Genomic DNA, 20,392 nt, shown 5'->3' on the forward strand with positions numbered 1-20,392 from the left:
TTGAAAGGATTTTTTCAAAGAAAAACCTCGGTGAAGCTGCTTACATATTGGGCATCAAGATCTATAGAGATAGATCAAGACACTTGATAAGATTTTTCAATGAGTACATACCTTGACAAGATTTTGAAGTAGTTCAAAATGGAGCAGTCAAAGAAAGAGTTCTTGCCTGTGTTGCAAGGTGTAAAGTTGAAGTAAGACTCAAAATCCAACCACAACAGAAAATAGAAAGAGAATTAAAGTCATTCCCGATGCCTCAGCCATAGGTTCTGTAAACTATGTTATGTTGTGTACCAATCCTATTGTGTACCTTATCATGAGTTTGGCAAGGGGGTACGATAGTGATCCAGAAGTGGATCACTGGACAACGGTCAAAGTTATCCTTAGTGAGGACTAAAGAAATGTTTCTCGGTGATGGGGTGATAAAAGAGTTCGTCGTAAAGAGTTACATCGATGCAAGCTTTTACACCGATCCAGATTACTCTAAGTCTCAATCTGGATACATATTGAAAGTGGGAGCAATTAGCTAGAGTATCACCGTGTAGAGCATTGAAGACATAGAATATTTACAAAATACATACGGCTCTGAATGTGGCAGACCCGTTGACTAAACTTCTCTCACAAGCAAAACATGATCACACCTTAGTACTGTTTGGGTATTAATCACATAGCGATGTGAACTAGATTATTGACTCTAGTAAACCCTTTAGGTGTTGGTCACATGACGATGTGAACTATGGGTGTTAATCACATACATATGTGAACCATTGATGTTAAATCACATGGCGATGTGAACTATATTATTGACTCTAGTGCAAGTGGGAGATTAAATGAAATATGCCCTAGAGGCAATAATAAATTTATTATTTATTTCCTTATATCATGATATTTTTTTATTATTCATGCTAGAATTGTATTAACCGGAAACTTAGTACATGTGTGAATACATAGACAAAACCTATAGTCCCTAGCATGCCTCTACTTGACTAGCTCGTTAATCAAAGATGGTTATGTTTACTAACCATAAACATGTGTTGTCATTTGATGAACGGGATCACATCATTAGGAGAATGATGTGATTGACATGACCCATCCGTTAGCTTAGCATTATGATCGTGTTAGTTTCATTGCTACTGCTTTCTTCAAGACTTATACAAGTTCCTCAGACTATGAGATTATGCAACCCCCAAATACCGGAGGAACACTTTGTGTGATACCAAACATCACAACGTAACTGGGTGATTATAAAGGTGCTCTACAGGTGTCTCCGATGGTGTTTGTTGAGTTGGCATAGATCAAGATTAGAATTTGTCACTCCGATTGTCGGAGAGGTAGGTATCTTTGGGCCCTCTCGGTAATGCACATCACTATAAGCCTTGCAAGCAATGTGACTAATGAGTTAGTTGCGAGATGATGCATTATGGAACGAGTAAAGAGACTTGCCGGTAACGAGATTGAATTAGGTATTGAATACTGACAATCAAATCTCGGGCAAGTAACATACCGATGACAAAGGGAACAACGTATGTTGTTATGCGGTTTGACCGATAAAGATCTTCGTAGAATATGTGGGAGCCAATATGAGCATCCAGGTTCCGCATTGGTTATTGACCGGAAATGAGTCTCGGTCATGTCTACATAGTTCTCGAACCCGTAGGGTCCGCACGCTTAACGTTCGGTGACGATCCGTATTATGAGTTTATGTGTTTTGATGTACTGAAGATAGTTCAGAGTCCCGAATGAGATTAGGGAGATGACGAGGAGTCTCGAAATGGTCGAGATGTAAAGATCGATATATTGGACGACTATATTTGAACACCGGAAAGGTTCCGAGTGATTCGGGTATTTTTCAGAGTACCGGAGAGTTACGGGAATTCGCTGGGAGAAGTATTGGGCCTTATTGTGCCATACGGGAAAGAGAGAGGGGCTGCCTAGGGCAGGCCGCACCCCCAAGGCCTAGTCCGAATTGGACTAGGGGGAGGGGCGGCGCCCCCTCCTTCCTTCTCTTCTCTCTTCCCCTTCCTTCTCTCGTACTCCTACTACTTGGAGGGGGGATCATACTCCCGGTGGGAGTAGGACTACCCAGGGCGCGCCATAGAGAGGGTCGGCCCCTCCCTTCCTCCACTCCTTTATATACGGGGAGGGGGGCACCCCATGGACACACAAGTTGATATTTGATCTTTTAGCCGTTGCGGTGCCCCCTCCACCATAATCCAGCTCGGTCATATCGTAGCGGTGCTTAGACGAAGCCCTGCGTCGGTAGCTTCATCAACACCATCATCACGCCGTCGTGCTGACGTAACTCTCCCTCGAAGCTCTACTAGATCATGAGTTCGTGGGACGTCACCGAGCTGAACATGTGCAGATCACGGAGGTGCCGTACGTTCGGTACTAGGATCAGTCGATCGTGAAGACGTATGACTACATCAACCGCGTTATCATAATGCTTCCGCTTACGGTCTACGAGGGTACGTGAACGACACTCTCCCCTCTCGTTGCTATGCATCACCATGATCTTGCGTGTGCGTAGGAATTTTTTTGAAATACTACGTTCCCCAACAAGACTATCACCGTGCTATTTACACATAAGTTCCCGGGGTATATTTTCAACAAATTCATCCACCCAAATCAAACTTATCATGCTCTTTGTGCGTAATTTATCAGGCATGTGTTGTGTATATTACCATGCTATTTATACAAAATTTACCAATGATATGTTTCCGACCACTTTTTCCGTGGGTCAAAGCTATCATACTGTTTCTACTTAAGCTATTGTGTCTATAGTAAGTACATTACGGTGCTATTTACCTAGAACTTATTAGGGTTAATGTTCTTCAACGAAAAAAAATTCAAGGTCAAAAAGTTTCCATGTTGTTTGAGCGGGGGTTATTAGGTCTTCGGTGGGTAAATTATCATGTTATTTACACATAAATTACCGAGGGTATGCTTTTCAACAACTTCATTCGGGTCAAAGTTATCATGGTGTTTGTGCTTAAGTTGTCAAGTTTGTGGTGCGTATATTACCATACTGTTTACACAAAATTTACCGAGGGGTACGTTTCCAACAACTTTTTTTCCCTAGATCAAAGTTAATGCGGTGTTTTTGTGTAAGTTATCATGTCTATAGTGTGTGTACTACCGTGCTGAATAGAAGTTAACGGAGTATGTTTTTCAACAACTTTTCTCCTTACATAGAAGCTACCGCTGAAATATTTTTCGACACATTTTTCCTCCTTGGTCAATATTACCGTGGTGTTTGTAAGTAGTATTTTTTCCCGGCCTCGTCTCCGCCTGCATAGCCTCCTCCCACGGTGTTCATATGTAACTTATCAAATATGCAGTGTGTAAGTTATTATACTATTTAAACAGAAACTACCGAGGTATTTTTCTACGAATAAAATTCCTCGGTAGAAATTAGCACAGTGTTGCAAATAAGCTGTTAGGTCTATGGTGCATAAATTAGCATGCTATACACATAAAAGTTACCGGCTATATTTCAAGAATTCTGTTCCTAGGTCCAAAATATTACCTGGCCTGGGCTGCATAAGTTATCGCGTTTGCAGTATGTAAAATTACCATGTTGTTTATGCAGATGTTACCGGACATGAAAACCTGAACTACTTTCAATGTTTCAATGGGGTTTTTTAGGTCGAAAGTATCGTCCGGTACAACCAATCGTTACCAATATTGTTTACATGTTGCTTCCAATAAAACATCGTTTGAGTTGTCGGTCTACTTGTGGGTTGTTAGGACCACAAGTATGCTCGATTTATGCCGTCTAGGCCCGATTTAGATCGATGAGCACTGATACAGTGGTAAACCATAAACCCGAACTCAGTGCAAAAATTTACAAAGGTTTTATTTTCATTTTCTACTATGCAAGTAGAGGAGAGGATCGTCAGTGCGTCACCATCGTGCAGATCAGGGATCCCAACTCAAACTCTTGTCTCAATGCTAGTGTTTCAGGCTTTTGTATAGTGATTTGGTTGGAGCCTTTTGTAGTCCGTCGGTCATGCAAGTAACCGAACCTGATTGTAATGATTAGTCTATTCACCCAAGCTTCATACAACACTGAATCTTACAAGGGGTTGCGACAGAGAGGTGAGCAGCAACAACAGCAAGAGGCGTTGGTGAAAAGAACAGGAGCAACAAAGGTATATGAATTTGGAGCCGCCTCGTTGCGCCCCGCATCACATGCAAAAAACAATCTAAAAACAACAACAAATCAAGCCGTCTCGTCGTCCTAGAGAGCAAAACGAGCACAACGGGGAGCTTCCAGTCCTGGGCTGCCGTTGGTGATGACTCCGAGGAGATGGGAGGGGTTTCCAGTTCTGGGCGTACCTAGGCATCGTCGTGGCCATCGAAGAGGTGCGGTGAGAGGCGAAGCGCGTCGGCGTTGAGACCCAGCCCGCCGAGGTCGCGACGCATGACGAGCAGGCACACAGCCTGTCAGCGAAGCGCGGGGCTGCGATGCAGGCGTCCCCCATCTCCTCACTGCGGCGGGGCGGCCAGACGTGTGAGCGCATCTCTTCAAGCCGGCGTGCCTTGCTGGCCAAATTCACGATAAGGAAGATTTATGCGGTGGTGCAGAGATGAAGACGATCGAAGGGGAGGAATAGACACAGGATCGAGATCAGACGTTACTCGGGTCATACAGTAGTTTTCGCAATCTGCCACACGGTTGCCATATACATATTTTGTAAAGTTTAAGATAAGACTTTTCTTGATTACCCGACGCCGCCCCGGCCCGGCTCAAGTTCACCAAACTTGTCTGGCCGCAATAAAACCCTCCTCCCCTCTGTTCCATCCTCTGACTCTCCCTCCCTAGGGTCAACCGCCGGCGCCGCCTGAACCCTAGCCCCGCCGCGCCGCACCCCTGCCCCGCTGCAGGTGAGTTGATCTTTTCGCGCCCTTCGCTTTCATTTCACCCCTCTTGTCGGCCATCTTACCACCCGTGCGGCGCAGGCAGCTGAGAGATGGAGAAGGGGGCGTCGGAGTCGTCGCCGCTCGACTGCGCTCGCTGCGGCAAGCCCGCGTCTCTCCAGTACGTTTTCTTGCCCATCTTCCTCCGGCCGCCACCAGTTAGTCGGAAAATAGCTGAAAGACGGCGCCGTCTCGGTTCCGGCTGCTACCAATTATACGAGTTCTAAGCACTCGACAGATTAAATGCTCTAGAATCCTCAATCTAGCGCAAGTAGTCATTGTCCTGGGCAACTTTGCAGGGGCGCTATAAAGAGGGAAGTTATGTCGTCGGATCTTTACTTGTGGGATCCTTGTTTTAGTTTGTTATATGAGGGGCATTTATTCCATCCCCTGCCCATTTGATCCATGGTGTGGAGTGCGCACGAAGGAACCAGACGAGCTATTCTGTTAAGATGTTTGCTAACAGTTCGATATTTTCAGATGCCCCAAGTGCGCACAACTGAAGCTCCCCCGTGAAGCTGCTGCTTTCTGGTGAGTTGCAACCTCCTTTTTCTTCCCACAGTTTTGTACTGCGATAGTGTCGGTGAAGATTTTCAGCTGTTCTATAGGTGCTGCTCATTTCACAGCTAGATTGTCCTTGGTAGTCAGCTGACATGAATTATGGTTTGTCCTGGAGACCTTGATACTAATACTTCTAAGTAGAGTTCTGAATGGACTTGTAAGAATTGCTCCTTTTAGATTGCCAGTTATCTTAGTAAAGCCTTCTAGATGTTTATTCTATGCTGTATTACCAATTTCATCACCAATAAGTATGGCCTTGGTTCAGTCTACCATTCTGTCCAATACATCTTTCGATGACCTTCAGTAGTGAGGAAAATTGAGTTACCTGCTGAAGAAAATGGATCTTTTGATATTTAAGCATCTATTGAAGGCGTTAGCGTACTTACCAGTACAGGGTAAATTCTGCCTCTGAGTGAAAACACTTTATACTAATGCGCAAATCATCCACAGTTCGCAGGATTGTTTCAAGGCAGCATGGGCCTCTCACAAGTCTGTTCACACAAAGGTAGATGCACTGACATCCCAGCTGTCTCAAGAAGGCTGGAAATATTGTTTGAAAAAAGGGCGGACCCGGACTATGGAGCTTCCTCGTTTTGATTGGACAGGGTATTTTTTTTGCCACATATTTATATCTACGTTGTTGTGTTAATGCCGATGCTTCTGTTTCTTATAACCAACAATATAAAGTATCTTGCTAGTGCATTTTGGTTTTGTATGTACCTCTAGGGCAAACTACTTAAAAATGCATTTCTTACTTTATAGTTTATATCAACTGATCATGTATTACAGTTTATTGAGATCATGCCTGGCATATGGGTACCTTATTTTTAGTTTCTGTTATGTCTATATATTAGTAACTTCCTTGACAAAATTAGTCTGGGTAAACCAAAAGAAGCAGTTCTCTCATATAATTGGATTTTATTGCATTTGGAGCTAATTCTGTAGCATAGGACTAACTTTTTTTTTTTACTTTGTATTTATTGTGGTTTTAGTCCATTGAGACCATTTCCTATATCAAAGATGCGTTTGGTGCCAGACGGAATCGAGAAACCTGATTGGGCGCTTGATGTAAGTATCAACTGTGGCTAAGTTTATTTCATCCCATCCTCTTTGTGTCTTTTTAGCATTACTATTGGAATGATATAGATCCCTGTACCAAAAGAGAGGATCATTAAGTTGGCAGTATTTTGTTATCCTGTAATCTGCTCTAGTACATATCCTCTGATGTTTGATAAACTTTTTTAGGGAATCCCCAAGATCGAGCCTGACAGTGATTTGCAGAAAAGAGTAGAGGTAGAGCATTCCACTGATATGCAAGTATCATATATATTCCAAAAATAGATATCTGATGTTATTTTGCTGGATCTTTTTCTGCTATTTCTGTAGATCAAGACCCCTGAGCAAATTGAAAGGATGAGGGAAACATGCCGAGTAAGTTCTCAGCACATCAAGTTTTGTACTTAAATAATGAAATGTTATGGTGGCATTGTACTGACCCATTCCACTTTGTTCCCAACTGTTACTGTTAGATTGCAAGAGAAGTTTTAGATGCAGGTGCTCGTATAATCAAGCCAGGAATTACAACAGATGAAATTGATAGAGTGATTCATGAGGAGACAATTGCCAGAGGTCTGATTAACCTTCTTGAAAATTTTGAAATGCAGCAAATTGATCACCAGCTGAATCAGTGATGAATATACCTTTTAAATCACTATCATATCTCATGAAATGTTTCAGGGAATCTTGTACTTGTTTTTTATGTCTTAACATTTGTTGTACATAAGAGAATTAAATGTATTCCCAAGCTATTTAATATGCATCTCGATCTTTTTCGTAATTTCCATTCTTGATCTACAGGTGGATACCCGTCCCCATTGAATTACCATTTCTTCCCGAAGTCATGCTGCACGTAGGTTATTGTATTATTTGTTACTTACTATTTAGCATCAAGTGATGTTTCTTATTATCGTCGTTTGTATTCAGGTCAGTTAATGAAGTCATTTGCCATGGAATTCCAGATGCCAGGTCCCTTGATATTTACACATAGAGCTAATCATTTATCTCATTCTTGCTTGAACCTGATGTTGCTTTGTCTAATTTTGATTTACATTTGTAAGGTTAACCATCGGTTTCTATCTAAATGTTCCTAACAGAAAACTTGAAGATGGTGACATTGTAAACATTGACGTTACTGTATACTATAAAGGTGTTCATGGTAAAGTCTCAGGCGCCTGATGCTGTATTTAACCACTTAAAATTGTTATATTTGGTGTTTGACTAGACATATAACCTGTAAGATGCAACTATTAACTGCAGGTGATTTGAATGATACATATTTTGTTGGAAACGTTGATGAAGCTTCGAAACAGCTTGTCCGTTGTACCTATGAGTGCTTGGAGAAAGCTATCGCAATAGGTGATGCTCCGGTTTAATTCTTGTAATTTAGTAATTTCACCTTTCTTTGTTTCTTATCATTTTCTCTTGCGGCTATTATATCATACCGGAAGAAATGTAATTTTCTTCTGTTTGAAATTCCTGCAAGATTTTGGAAAACAGCATCTCTGAAATGAGACATGCCATTTAAATTTACACATTTTGATGCACAGTTAAACCTGGAGTTAGGTTTCGGGAAGTTGGAGAAGTCATAAGTCGACATGCATCGATGTCAGGTTTATCTGTGGTCAGTATTGCATTGGCACCGACTTGATCCTGAAATAGCTTAGCTCTTTTGTTACCTTTTGTGTTATATAATTGCACCTTTACTCCCGTATCTTGTTATTCCAGGTGAAATCTTATTGTGGTCATGGCATAGGAGAATTGTTCCACTGTGCCCCGAACATCCCTCATTATTCAAGTATGGTTCTTGCAGCTTGTATTTCTTATTTGCATTCCTTCTATTAAAGCTATATAAGCTTTACCTTAGTATATTTATGTCCAAATGCTACAAAATGCCATTGAATATGAGATATGGTTGCTTCATAATGTAGGAAACAAGGCTGTTGGTATCATGAAAGCTGGTCAGACATTTACAATTGAGCCAATGATTAACACAGGCAAGTGTGTGACAGTGGCAAACACAATGTGCGGTTGAACGCCTCGATGCTACTTTTGGCCTAGGTCTGCTGCATTGTTTTATAACGAAAGATTTCATATTTTGCAGGACTTTGGCGTGACCGTCTATGGCCTGACGAGTGGACTGCAGTGACTGCAGATGGTAAACGTAGTGCTCAATTTGAGCACACCCTTTTGGTGAGTATGTTGTTTTGTTTAGATGAATCGATCCAATTTGCTCATGTAGTGTGTGGTGTGGATGGCATTGTGGCCACGTGGGTGTCTTTTCCAAAGTTTTTGTCGCCTCAAAATCTGCGCCGTAGGTTAATCCTTTGTCAAAATTGGACATGTAGACCAAACATGGTTTTCACTTTTTCGGCCTGCCTCCAGTTTGTCTAAGAAGATAAACTTATTTTCTCTGCTGTTTGATGGTATACACAAACTCATTCTCTCTGTTCTCCTATGCCCTTAGGTGACGGAAACCGGAGTTGAAGTTTTGACAGCAAGGCTGCCCTCATCACCGGACGTCTACCCATGGTTGAAGCCCGGTGTCAGCAAATAGCAAGTGATACGAGCACATCTTTTTGATCAACTTGCCATTGAGACGGTGTCGACTCTCCAGAGGCCAAACCGCGTGGATTTTCCTTGGGTCACAACTTGCTGCAACCATTGTTCTTTTTACCGAATGTCGATCATTTGTGCCAATTCGAACTGAGTTATATAGTTGAATGTGGTGTTGGGCACATGAGGTGTCCTCCCATTATGCTATGTCATGAGAGTCAAACATATGATGATTCATACAATTTTGAGCAGATTCATGCCGAGTTATATTGTTACATGAGGTCCTCCCATTATGCTATGTTCAATCGACTGGTGATAATAAGATAAAAAAATATGAGTGCAGTGAAAACTGTGCCGGTTCTGAGAACAGAATGGAAACGAAGCGCGAAAATGGGAATCCACAAAATGGAAGGGAAAAATGGAAGTGGCAACTTAAGTTTCTTGTGGGAAACAGGACAGTGTTTTCAGCAGAATTTTTGTGCAAACAGAATTTCCGTATTGCATTCTTGGAGTGTAACTAGACAATTTGTTGTTTTGTCTATGTCCCAATGGAGATTTTTAGAGCTAAAAACCTCGCTTTTCGCACCAGTTTCTGCACTGAACTTCTCTTTCCGTTTCCCCTAAAAGATACGGTCCACTTCCGCTCTGTTTTCATCTCTAGTTGGTAGACTGTCGGTTCATATCGACTGGGATGCAAGCCTCGGGTGCAACTGGTGACATTTTACACCAGCTTACTCCATTTTAAGGCTCATAGCAGAAAAGCTTCTTGCAAACCTTGTTGTTGATCATGAACTAAGCTGCTGCTGCTGCGTGTAATGCATTTCTTCAAGCAAAAAATGTCTCAAATGCCTAATATACAAAATTAAGATAAACGCTGAAACGAAATATTGTACAAGTGTAGTGCACAACGGTGTACATTATAGAAGGGGAGAACGATGGCCCCCTGCTTCCTAGTACCCACTGAATTCAACCAGTGAGGAATAAGACGTGTTCTCATCAGTTGAAGCAGCATTTCGAACATCGGGAGCTCTTGCTCCCTGTCGGTTCTCGGACTTCTGCGAGGTGGCAACGCCAAAACCAGCCATCGCATTCAGTTCTGACCTCCTGTGCCTCGCTTCCTCGACGTCTCCTTCCCAGCATGTCTCCGCGAGCACTTCCTGGGCTTTATCCATATCTTCCGCAGAGATCAGACTGTCATTTTGCAGCAGCACAAGGTACACCTGATCAGCCGCAGCCTTCCGGATCTGCAAGTTGGCAGAGAGTATCTGAGTTCGGTCCACCATTGGCGTTCTGCACTTCTCAGGCAAGAAATATATCAAATGTTACCTTGGGGTATCTATGGCCTAGGAACACTAGAAGTTGAGAGAATGCCTTGGTGCCAGTTCCATCCAATTGTGAAGAAATATATCCCAGGATTGAGAGGCCTGCACATAACTTCGTGAAGTCCTTCGATCCCTTTAGTTCAGGGCCTAGTAATTTTACCAATTCACTGTAGAAGTCGCCGTGCCCCTGTTTAACGTTGCAAGGCCAGAAGATATACAGCTTTGTAAACATAGCTAAGATGTGGAAACAACCTAACAACATCAGATAACCAAGTATCATACAATGTATTGCCCTTATACTATGATGAAGCGTAGACTTTGTAAGTTATATCCTATTTTATGAGCTTTTAAGTTGTCAACTAATAAAAAATGTGCAGTATAATAGTAATAGTTTTGGTTTCTCTGATCATCAAGTTCCACTTCTTTGTCTGTCAGTATTAATGCTTAACAAAATGAGCTTTGTTCATCTGCCACTACAAATGAAGGTCAAAAGAATGGAATTTAGCTTTCCAGATCAGCCTCGCAATGTTAAGCACAATAGGTGTCTTACTAAAAATCCTTCTTACATAGCTAAAATTAACTCACCTCCTTGTTCAAGAAAACCTGTTTACTGAGCAGAGTCTCGATAGTCTGCAATACAGGGACCTCGTTAGATTTACCAAAAGGAGTAAAGAATAATGTATGGCGAACAACAATGTAGAAACACGTGAACTTTCAGACTAAACTTGTCAAATCGAAACTAAATTACTAGAACTGGTGATAATCACATCAGTCTAAACATGAACAGGCTAGAATTTAAATATACAACATATCTTAGAGACAAAAAATATGCATCCAGCTTCAGATATATGTATACACTATGTTACCTTCAATGTGGGTGCAATTACACGGTCACACTTCTGGTAACGTTGGAGAACCCACAAAATGTCACGACTCAATAGATACTCTCTACTTTTCCCTTCATCACCTATATTAATACTTGAATCTTGCAAGTATCCTACTAAAGCTGATGTTGAAGCTTTCCTCAAAGACTCCTGCAACCCACCGGTAGAAATCACAAGCCCTGAAAGCACAGGTCTGCTGTAACAGCTAGCCTGAAGAATCTTCACCAATCGTGGATATGATACTGTAGGAACCTAACCAAGGCAAATGACTATCAGTTGATGCTTGAGTGACAGTACGATCACCCTTAATATAATGCACATAATGGTGCAAAATGAATCAGCGTGCAATTTATTATTGAGGCAATATTGTCAAAATGGCAATGTATGTGTTAAACAAAACAAATGTACTTATGGGCCGCGGTCACTACAAAACTAAACGCCTAAGGACTTATTTCCGAGATGACTACCATTTCGGAATAAAGAAAGTTGGTGAGCACTGAGCATTAAAAAGATAAGAGCTGAGGGCAGCACAGCTAGTTGTACAACGTACCACAATACAAGCATTAGATATGAAATATGATAGATCATAGTGGGTTTGGCAATAAATAGAAATGAAATTGGTGAAAAATTACTTACTGCCCACTCCAAATCTGAATTGTTGGGAATAATTTCTTCCAACAACTTCCTGTAAGGTATAGACGGGACAAACTGTTCTTGGTTGTACAGAATCCTCTGCAGAGTCCTGACTGCTATTTCTCTTATCTTATCTATTTTCTCAACTGCCTGTTTTGCAATGCCAGCGACCAGATCCTGTGCAATAGCAGAATCAAATAGTTGGTATGTGGTACTAATTGCATTTGCATCCATGTCGCTTGGCTGAGATTCATCCTCAGCAGCTGGTGCTGCTCTCACTGCAACAGCATCTCTCTTGCAGAGGATGAACGTGCATCTTTCTAGTGCATCCATTGCTGCCTCACGTACCCAAGAACCCACATCTCCTCTGTTATCTACAGCATAATCATCAAGTGCTCTGAATACAGCTGGCATGACCTCAACTTTTATGTATGCATATACAGATTCTCCAATATCTGAGCTCTGATCAACATTAGATGTTAATGTTTCGCAGACCAGAATGAGCCCCCTAACAGAATTCACTCGTGCTTCAGCATCAGGATCATCAGCCTTATCCTGCATATTATATGAAATAAGAGTTTCAGTCAGAGATTTCAAGAAATGCATCAACAGCACGAGTTATTGTTCCTTATATATGTTTTGCTGCTGAAATGTCAATAGGAAATTTCACTACCTCTATTGTGCATGAGCTACAGAGCTTACTCATGACAGGCATCCATTTTAATAACAAGAACTCGTACGGCAATATTCCAAGGGCCAGCGCCCCGCCTCGTCTTGCAGCTACATTCGGGTCATCTAGAAGCGTCACATACTTCGAAATGACATCATTAGCAATCTTTTCACCAGCAGAAACCAGATATGTTGGAATAAAATGCTTCAAAGCGTCAACAGCGGCACACTGGAAAAGATTGTGAATAGCACCCAGTCAACAATGCGGGACAACAGTGTCATGCTTGTACAGTATGAAACAGCAGCAGCAACAACAAATGACACTAAATGGACATCAACAAGCCTTTACTGCTATCTTAACTATTGCATTGCTAGTACAAGAAAAAAGAAAGCTCACCTGTATTTGAGAATTGGGATGCCTCAAATTCTCGTTAAGGGTTTCAACTAAACTTCTCTTTGTCTTCTCATTCAAGGATATTGCAGCCATGGAAATACATGCAATGAATCGGGAAACAGCAGAGCGCATAATCTCTCCTCCTTTACCTCGATAAAGGCGTGCCTTTTCAATTGCAGGGACAATACCTGACAAACCTCTCTGCATGTCTACAGATATGCACAGATGCAAGGCCCCCTTTAGGCCTTTAGGGTAAGAAATTCACTGAAAAGTACTGCATAGATAATCCAGATATGGACATTTACCTGTGGTAAAAATGAAACCAAGCTGATGCAACTTCAAAGCAATTTCGCCAGCAGCTAAAGTGGCCCCATGTCGAGTGCACAGATCTGATGACAGAGTGCAGGGAATTAACTTTTGAAGGGCATGCCCAGCAAAGTAATCCATATCATATTGCACAAGCAAAGCAAGGGCCTGCGCAGCCAACTCTCTCAGGCTTTTCTCCTAACAAGAAAGAAAGTTCAGCCAAATCATGTGGTCTATGGATAGACAAAACAATAGGAAAAAAACATGGCGACAAAAGGATATAAAAATGACTGATGAAAAGCCATGGATGCTTAACAGGGATCATCGTCAAACTAACATTATGTTAAACAATGGGTGTTGCTGTTACAATAATTTACAGAAGTAAATAACACATCTGTATTTGCTATGTAAATGATTCAAGCAGAAGTTGACAGGATTGAAGCACAGGAAATAAGAAAATAGGCAAATGTTGCCAGAGTAGGGAAAATTAAGCAATTTCACCCCAACTAAAAAATAGTTGCACAGTATTACAGTACCCAGTGAGTTGTTTTATTGCACAGTAGCTCTTCTGCAAAGGGATACACATACTCCTTATACTGAGCAACAGAAACGGCGACACTCAGATAAGAGTTTGACCGTGAAGCCAGTGCAAAGTAGTCTGTTGTATTCACAATATCAATGCCATGCGGATAAGTTCCCTGTCTTCCAACATTCTCTTGAAAGGCAGCAGAAGCAGCTCTTCTACAATTAACCTGAAATCAGATACGGCAAAGGACACATTAGAAACAGTTATCAAAATATCATTCCACCAATGAAAGCAGCACAAAATGAACCTTGCCTCTCGATCATAACAAGCAACCGTTAGAAGGTGGGGAGCAAGTTGTTCCAAGACTGCCTTCATATCTAAGTTAGTATAGGCACGACCAAACGCCCAACAAACATATGCTGCGGCATCTCTTACGTGTGAGCCAATGCTATGTGGACCTCTACGCACATCATAGTGTAAAGCCTGCAAAGAAAAATATGCCATGAAGTCAACTGGGACACTAGGCTGCTGTATTATAACTATACAAGGCAACAAGGGTGCCAACACTTAAGTATCTTATAAATAATTTATCAGAAGATAGGTAAGAGCACGTGGGGGCATGCAACAGCACGCCCACATTGCAATGATGCCAGAAAAATGAAGCATGCACAAATAATTCACAAAAGTTCTGGTCATCGGATAGAGATACAAAAGTATCTTGCAGAAAAGAGAGTTAAAAACTACTGGTTATCAGATATAGTGATTTAAAACGTCTTACATTTGTTTACAGAGGGAGCAGTAAGCATCTTTGCTGCCAGCAGTCAAGAGATAACTTCATTGGTACATAGAGGTGGTATCTGGTATTATTCTATTACGTACCTTCGTTATAACAGGAATAACATCAGGGAAGCTAGAAGGCAGCAACAGCCCCCTCCGAGCAAGTTCAGCCAAAGCCAAGCAGCCTCCATGCCAGGAACCATCACCCTTCAGTATTCAAAATGCATGAGTTATTTACTAAAGTAATTCACTAAATAAGAATTGCAATTTTGAAAGCTGGAAGATGAATCTGAAAATATTTTCAAACAAAGGATACTATGAAGTTCTCATAAACGGACCTCACCAGGAGAAAAAAGCTGCAAGATTGATGATAGAACTTCTTCAGACAGTGCAGGTGTTAAACGTGCAGTTATCCTGCCAACACCTTTGGCAGCAGACCATCTCACAATAGTATCCTGGACAGAGAGGAATAAAAAAGCTTTTACTTTTTAGTTTGAGGGCTACAATCTTCGAGGTAAATGAAAAGATGAATAGTTCACAAAGTATCCTTAAGTATAAAAAATTTCATCAGAGACTACAGTGCATCACCTATCTGAATGAAACATCAATATTTTGAATGAAAACATTTACTTTTTGCATGTAGAGAAGCATAGTCGCAAGAAGGAGACGTCATAACAACCGCTGCTGCAGAGAATTTATGTGGCAGGTAGGCAAATTGACTGTTTGAAGCATGTTCACACTCCATATGACAATGAAACTTTAATGTACATTAATGCCCACGAAAAGGTTTCATCGCCTCTATTCTAACCCATCCAAACAAGCTGCACTGAATCAAATTATATTTCACTTATATGTAAACGATTTATAAAATCTAAAGAAGATCAAACAAGACTGGGTAGCATTGATGGTCAAAGTCTCCAAAATACTGAATAATCTGGAGTACAGTTGCATATTTACATAGGATGCAGCGGTGGCAGATTTGCAGTAAAGATACTGGTGTAATAATGATATTAATCAGCATGCATGCACACGGGAAGAAAGAAACACAGTAGAGATGATGGACCTACCTAAAGCAAAGAAGACATTATCCGTAAATTTATTAAACATGACACAGAGAACAAACTAAATGTACAGTATAGTATTCGATGAGAACATACGGAATCCCTCAAGCCAGTCAATAGTAAGTCAATTATCTCTTCCACAATTTCTGGAACATCCATGTCTTCTTCCAACCCACATGTGTCTGTTTGATCAATGTTCACTTGTTGGGTTGATCCACTTGAAGACGCAGCAGTAGAACTTAAAAGGTTTGCACCCAGTGAACTACTTATTGACTGCATGACAGAAAACCAGTAAGCACTATGGTAGAACAAACTGACGAACAGATACAACATAATAGCAAAAGTTTCTCACAGAATGCATCCGATAAAAGATAAATGTAGAACATGATATCAATTATTAAATGATTCTTCTGCATTAGCCATCTCGGAAACTAGAAGCTAAATCACTGCCAGCACTCAGCAATTTTGAAAAGAAGGGATGTGGTGTAGTTTGGTACATGTTTTTTTTGGGGAGAACGCAAAGGACCTATTGTATTGAAAAGAGAGAGTTTTATGTTACAGCCCTCCTAGGAGGCGGATTACAGTCTGGGAACATGAGCTAATGCACATCCCAGGTCGGGGGCAAGACTACTCTAAGTCCAGCAGCGCCTGCCACAGCCCAAAGTCTGGCTTCCTCCTTAATGCCGTGAACTAGTGTTCGGATGGAAGGGCGCGCGTTGTTGAAGATGCAGTCGTTTCGGTGCTTCCAGATCATACAGGATGTAAGAAGTGTCGCGGATGCCAGCCCTTTGCGCATCGCCTTTGGCGTGACTTGCCGAGCATCATGCCACCAACCAAAGAGGGTAGCCTCATTGTCCGGGGGCCTGCAAGTCATGTGCATACAAGAGAGGATCTCGAACCAGACATGCCTCGAGAAGGGGCACCCAAGTAGGAGATGGCGCAGCGTCTCAGGCTCCTGGCTGCAAAGGGGGCAACTGGTGTGGTGCTGCAGTCCATGCCGGGCGAGGCGGTCCGCCGTCCAACATCGATCCAAGCTGACAAGCCAGTGGAAGAATTTCACTCTGGGGGGTGCCCAACTCTTCCATGTGAGCTTCCAGTTGCTGCAGGTCGTCGAACCGTGGAAGGAAGCGATGTAGGCAGATTTGGCAGTGTATATGCCCGACGCGTTCCACTCCCACACGAGCTGGTCTGGTGCGTCTGAGAGCGCCGTGCCCTCAATCAGGCACCAGAGTAAGATGTACTGGCCGATTTCGTGAATGCCCATAACTCCATGGATGTCCCGCGCCCATAGGTGTCCCGGCAAGCCTTCGGCTACCGTCCTAGCTTTCCTTCGCCTTTTAGTTTGGTACATGTTGCGCCTTTGATGCACCTAATTACCTTATATGTCCTTAGCTAATCCCCACATTAGTTTTGACAGGCTTCGTCCCAGAAAGAAGTTCCAGTAATCCCAAGAAATAAACAGTATTTTGAATTAAAAAAAAACACCTTCCTATAAACTGTTTACTTTTACCAGAATCCCACAGAAGTTGGATTCTAAGTTAGTACCAAGCTATGCCTTAACTGAGCAGATGTTGGAGCTCCAGTATGTTAGACAAGCTCTTACCCAACTGCTACCATATGGATGGTTCACACATCCAGATTTAACAAACGAAATCCATGAGCAGGATGTGATCACTGCAAAGATGTTCGGTACATCAAGTAGGATGCAAATTGATAGTTTTTGGCCCTTCGTGCAATTTTTGTATCATTTACATCTTGTGGAATACCGATTCCTTATTTTCAAATATATTTTCAGTAACGCTGTGCCCTACTGTTCTCCAAAAGAAAAGATGTGATTTGGAGTTCTGGATTGTGCATATAATTTATGAGCTTGCACACCCATATCAGACACATGTTTTGTTTAAACCAGGTAATGGAACATTGAACGTAAGAATACCAGGTGCACCAGCAGTAAACAATTTTTACATTGTGCCTACAACTTTACTCAAAAAAGAAGCTGCACACGCACAAAAGGATCTATATATTTTAAATGTACTCCCTCCGTCTCTTTTTACTCCGCATACAATTTTTCTTAGTCAAACTATGCAAAGTTTGATCAAATTTATATTAAAAATATCAATACCTACAATACTAAAGTTATATATTATGAAAATTATTTTCATGATGCACCTAATGATATTGATTTCGTGTTGTGAGTGCTGATATTTTTTCCTATAAAGTTGGTCAAACTTTACGAAGTTTGACTTCAGAAAAATTTTATATGCAAATAATAAGAAACGGAGGGAGTAATCTAAGCAAGTAAGCATTATTATATCCCATACAATATTGATTAAGCAAAGGTTAACAATGAAAGATTTCAAACCTGATAGCGCCATGATGGCGTACGGGGAGCCAGGCTAATGAGAGCAACTCGCTGTGCCAGTTTGACCAGAAATTTCCTAAGGAGGGGACTTCTGATGGCAATATTAGTCTTCATCACAAATGAACAGTCGTTCCAAATACCAGAATTGGCATCATGTAGCACTCTCCTGTTACCAATCTGCAACAGGAGGAACCAAAAGAAAAATATGGTGTTTATAGAATTGTTAGGCCGCTGGGAACAGATATCTCTAGAACATATGCAGTATGACGTTAGAAATAAACAAAAAAACGGCAATGTCAAACCTTAAATATTGATGCTAAAGCTTCCACTATGCCAATGGACCTAAATTGATCCACAAAGTCATCTGTGACAGACAACAAGATTTTGTGTGCCCATTCCATAAAACTGAAGACAAAATAAAGGCAACTCATTACATTTTCCTCTACTATATATGCCATAAGTTACAAAGACATGGTTAGCTAAATACAATTTTTTAACATTTTTGCATTCAATTCAGACAATAAAAAGTTCCTAGTAGTGATAGAAATTTGACAGTTACTCTGGTGACAGGATACTTTTGAAGGTGATTTAGCAATTTGAAATGTCCATGCATGATGGCTATAAGCTGTAAAGGATAACCTGCTGAAGGCCTTCAGCATGTCTGGACGAGTCAACAGCCTTGCAAGCAGCAACCCTGACATCCTTCTCATCGGACCAGAGTTGGAGAGATAATCCTTACAGATGTCCAATATCCTTGTCACAAGTGGAACAACCTCAGACCCAGGCATGTGATCAGTGGCAGCAATGCTCGTGTCAACAGAGGAGATATCAAATGGAATTAAGATCAGTATATAAAGCCACAACAGAACGACACACTTGGTCTCCATTTCTCCTGTGCTCTCTTGCCTAAGAGCTGTCGCTGAGCTCATTGTATGGCACTTCTCAAGGAGAGCAACCGCAAGCTCTAGATCTGAAACCTGATGAGGGAAGAACTTGATGACGCTCTTATACCCACAGACTGTGACCAGGGTGTAGATGATAATACACAGAGGCTTGATGATTTCAAGGAGCTCATCTGTGGCAGCACCAAGTTCCATTATCTTTGATCGAACCAATGACATAATTGGTGAGATGATGTCTTCTAGGTATGGCTCGAGAAGTTGACCTTCTTCTTGATATTTGTCCATCTATTTCCCAACAAAAACCATGGCATTAATTTGTATCAAGCTTTTAAACATGAAGGTTCCCAACAAAAACCATGGCATTAATTTGTATCAAGCTTTTAAACATGAAGGGTTTGGCATAAATTGTAGTTCACAGATTGACAAAACCAATCAATTTCCAGTGCAAATTTGCTAGCTAGTCCACTAAACAGCTTAAATTGCATCATATACTCCCTCCGTTCCTAAATATAAGTCTTTGTAGAGATTTCACTATGGACTATATACGGAGCAAAATGAATGAATCTACACTCTAAAATGCATCTACATACATCCGTATGTGGTTCATAGTGAAATCTCTCCAAAGACTTATATTTAGGAACGGACCTAAATATAAGTCTTTTTAGAGAATCCACTATGGACTACATACGGAGCAAAATGAGTGAATCTACACTCTAAAATATGTCTATATACATCCGTATGTTAGTTTGTAGTGGAATCTCTAAAAAGACTTACATTTAGAAACGGAGGGAGTACTATCCAGCACTCATCGAGTGTTCACTGAAACAAAGACATCCAAACGAGGGCTTGCCATTTCCCAAGAGCACGGGACTTGAAAACTTACATGATCTCTTCAGATTTTGTGTACGCAATTAATAATCAACGTTGAAACAGAATAAGCTCTTCCGTGATCCGTACCAAACAAGCAGAATCTAGCATTGCTTACAGGGCTAAACATTATTCTCGTTGGGATCTATGGTTCAGCGGCAGTTAACATCCAGAAGGGGTGGGGTGAGAGAGCTTACGATGGAGCGGATCCTGTGGACGTCAGCGGGCTCCGCGACGCCGCCAGCGGCGACGATGCGGCGGAGGATGGCGGAGACCAGCTCCCATTCCTGAAGGAAGTACCGCCGCAGGACGACCTCCTTGGAGTCGTGCACGTCGTCGCAGACAGCAGTGGCAGTAGGATCAGTCGAGGCATCCCCAGCGCCAGTGGCCGCGGGCTGGTCGGGCGGGGCAGGCATGAAGACAGTCTCTGGGAATGGCGGAGCTTCCTCCGTCGCCGGAGCTCAGGCGGCGGCGGAGTGGACAGGTGGTTGCGACTTGCGAGTCAAAAAAACTTGCGAGTGTGCCGGAGACTGCGCCGTCGTGTTTCTTTGTGCGCGTCTCTGATCGTGTGACGCTTAATAGCATTGCAGGCGCAT

General features: G+C 41.9%; 2 protein-coding genes across 2 annotated transcripts; one reads left to right on the forward strand and one right to left on the reverse strand.

The window, feature by feature from the left end:
• The first annotated feature begins 4,740 nt into the window (after positions 1-4,740).
• Positions 4,741-9,378, forward strand: LOC119336562 (methionine aminopeptidase 1A-like). Its single transcript, XM_037608610.1, has 17 exons — positions 4,741-4,887; positions 4,963-5,041; positions 5,401-5,451; positions 5,932-6,087; positions 6,474-6,549; positions 6,727-6,774; positions 6,868-6,912; positions 7,011-7,110; positions 7,339-7,390; positions 7,465-7,506; positions 7,635-7,696; positions 7,798-7,896; positions 8,088-8,161; positions 8,266-8,335; positions 8,469-8,534; positions 8,642-8,730; positions 9,005-9,378. The coding sequence occupies exons 2-17, from the start codon at positions 4,974-4,976 to the stop codon at positions 9,092-9,094; spliced, it is 1,188 nt and encodes a 395-aa protein (XP_037464507.1). The 5' UTR covers positions 4,741-4,887; positions 4,963-4,973; the 3' UTR covers positions 9,095-9,378.
• A 503-nt stretch (positions 9,379-9,881) lies between these two features.
• On the reverse strand, positions 9,882-20,318 carry LOC119336552 (tubulin-folding cofactor D-like). Its single transcript, XM_037608601.1, has 17 exons — positions 19,994-20,318; positions 18,667-19,214; positions 18,330-18,432; positions 18,028-18,204; positions 15,762-15,938; positions 14,943-15,059; positions 14,707-14,811; positions 14,140-14,310; positions 13,838-14,053; positions 13,301-13,499; positions 12,999-13,204; positions 12,606-12,830; positions 11,936-12,487; positions 11,282-11,551; positions 11,001-11,045; positions 10,420-10,602; positions 9,882-10,337 (listed from the first exon to the last, which is right to left on the reverse strand). Exons 1-17 carry the CDS (start codon positions 20,210-20,212, stop codon positions 10,044-10,046), a joined length of 3,807 nt encoding a protein of 1,268 aa, XP_037464498.1. The 5' UTR covers positions 20,213-20,318; the 3' UTR covers positions 9,882-10,043.
• Positions 20,319-20,392: the final 74 nt, after the last annotated feature.

This window comes from Triticum dicoccoides, chromosome 1B (assembly GCF_002162155.2).
Source record: "Triticum dicoccoides isolate Atlit2015 ecotype Zavitan chromosome 1B, WEW_v2.0, whole genome shotgun sequence".
In the NCBI taxonomy this organism is placed as follows: domain Eukaryota; kingdom Viridiplantae; phylum Streptophyta; class Magnoliopsida; order Poales; family Poaceae; genus Triticum; species Triticum dicoccoides.

Coding starts and splice junctions, on each gene's coding strand:
- LOC119336562 (XM_037608610.1), top strand. CDS start 4,974: ATGGAGAAGGGGGCGTCGGAGTCGTCGCCGCTCGACTGCGCTCGCTGC. Junction 7,111..7,338: donor TGAGGAGACAATTGCCAGAG/GTCTGATTAACC, acceptor CTTGATCTACAG/GTGGATACCCGTCCCCATTG. Junction 7,897..8,087: donor GGAGAAAGCTATCGCAATAG/GTGATGCTCCGG, acceptor TTTGATGCACAG/TTAAACCTGGAGTTAGGTTT.
- LOC119336552 (XM_037608601.1), bottom strand. CDS start 20,212: ATGCCTGCCCCGCCCGACCAGCCCGCGGCCACTGGCGCTGGGGATGCC. Junction 15,939..18,027: donor CGCCATCATGGCGCTATCAG/GTTTGAAATCTT, acceptor TCTGTCATGCAG/TCAATAAGTAGTTCACTGGG. Junction 12,831..12,998: donor ATCCCAATTCTCAAATACAG/GTGAGCTTTCTT, acceptor AATCTTTTCCAG/TGTGCCGCTGTTGACGCTTT.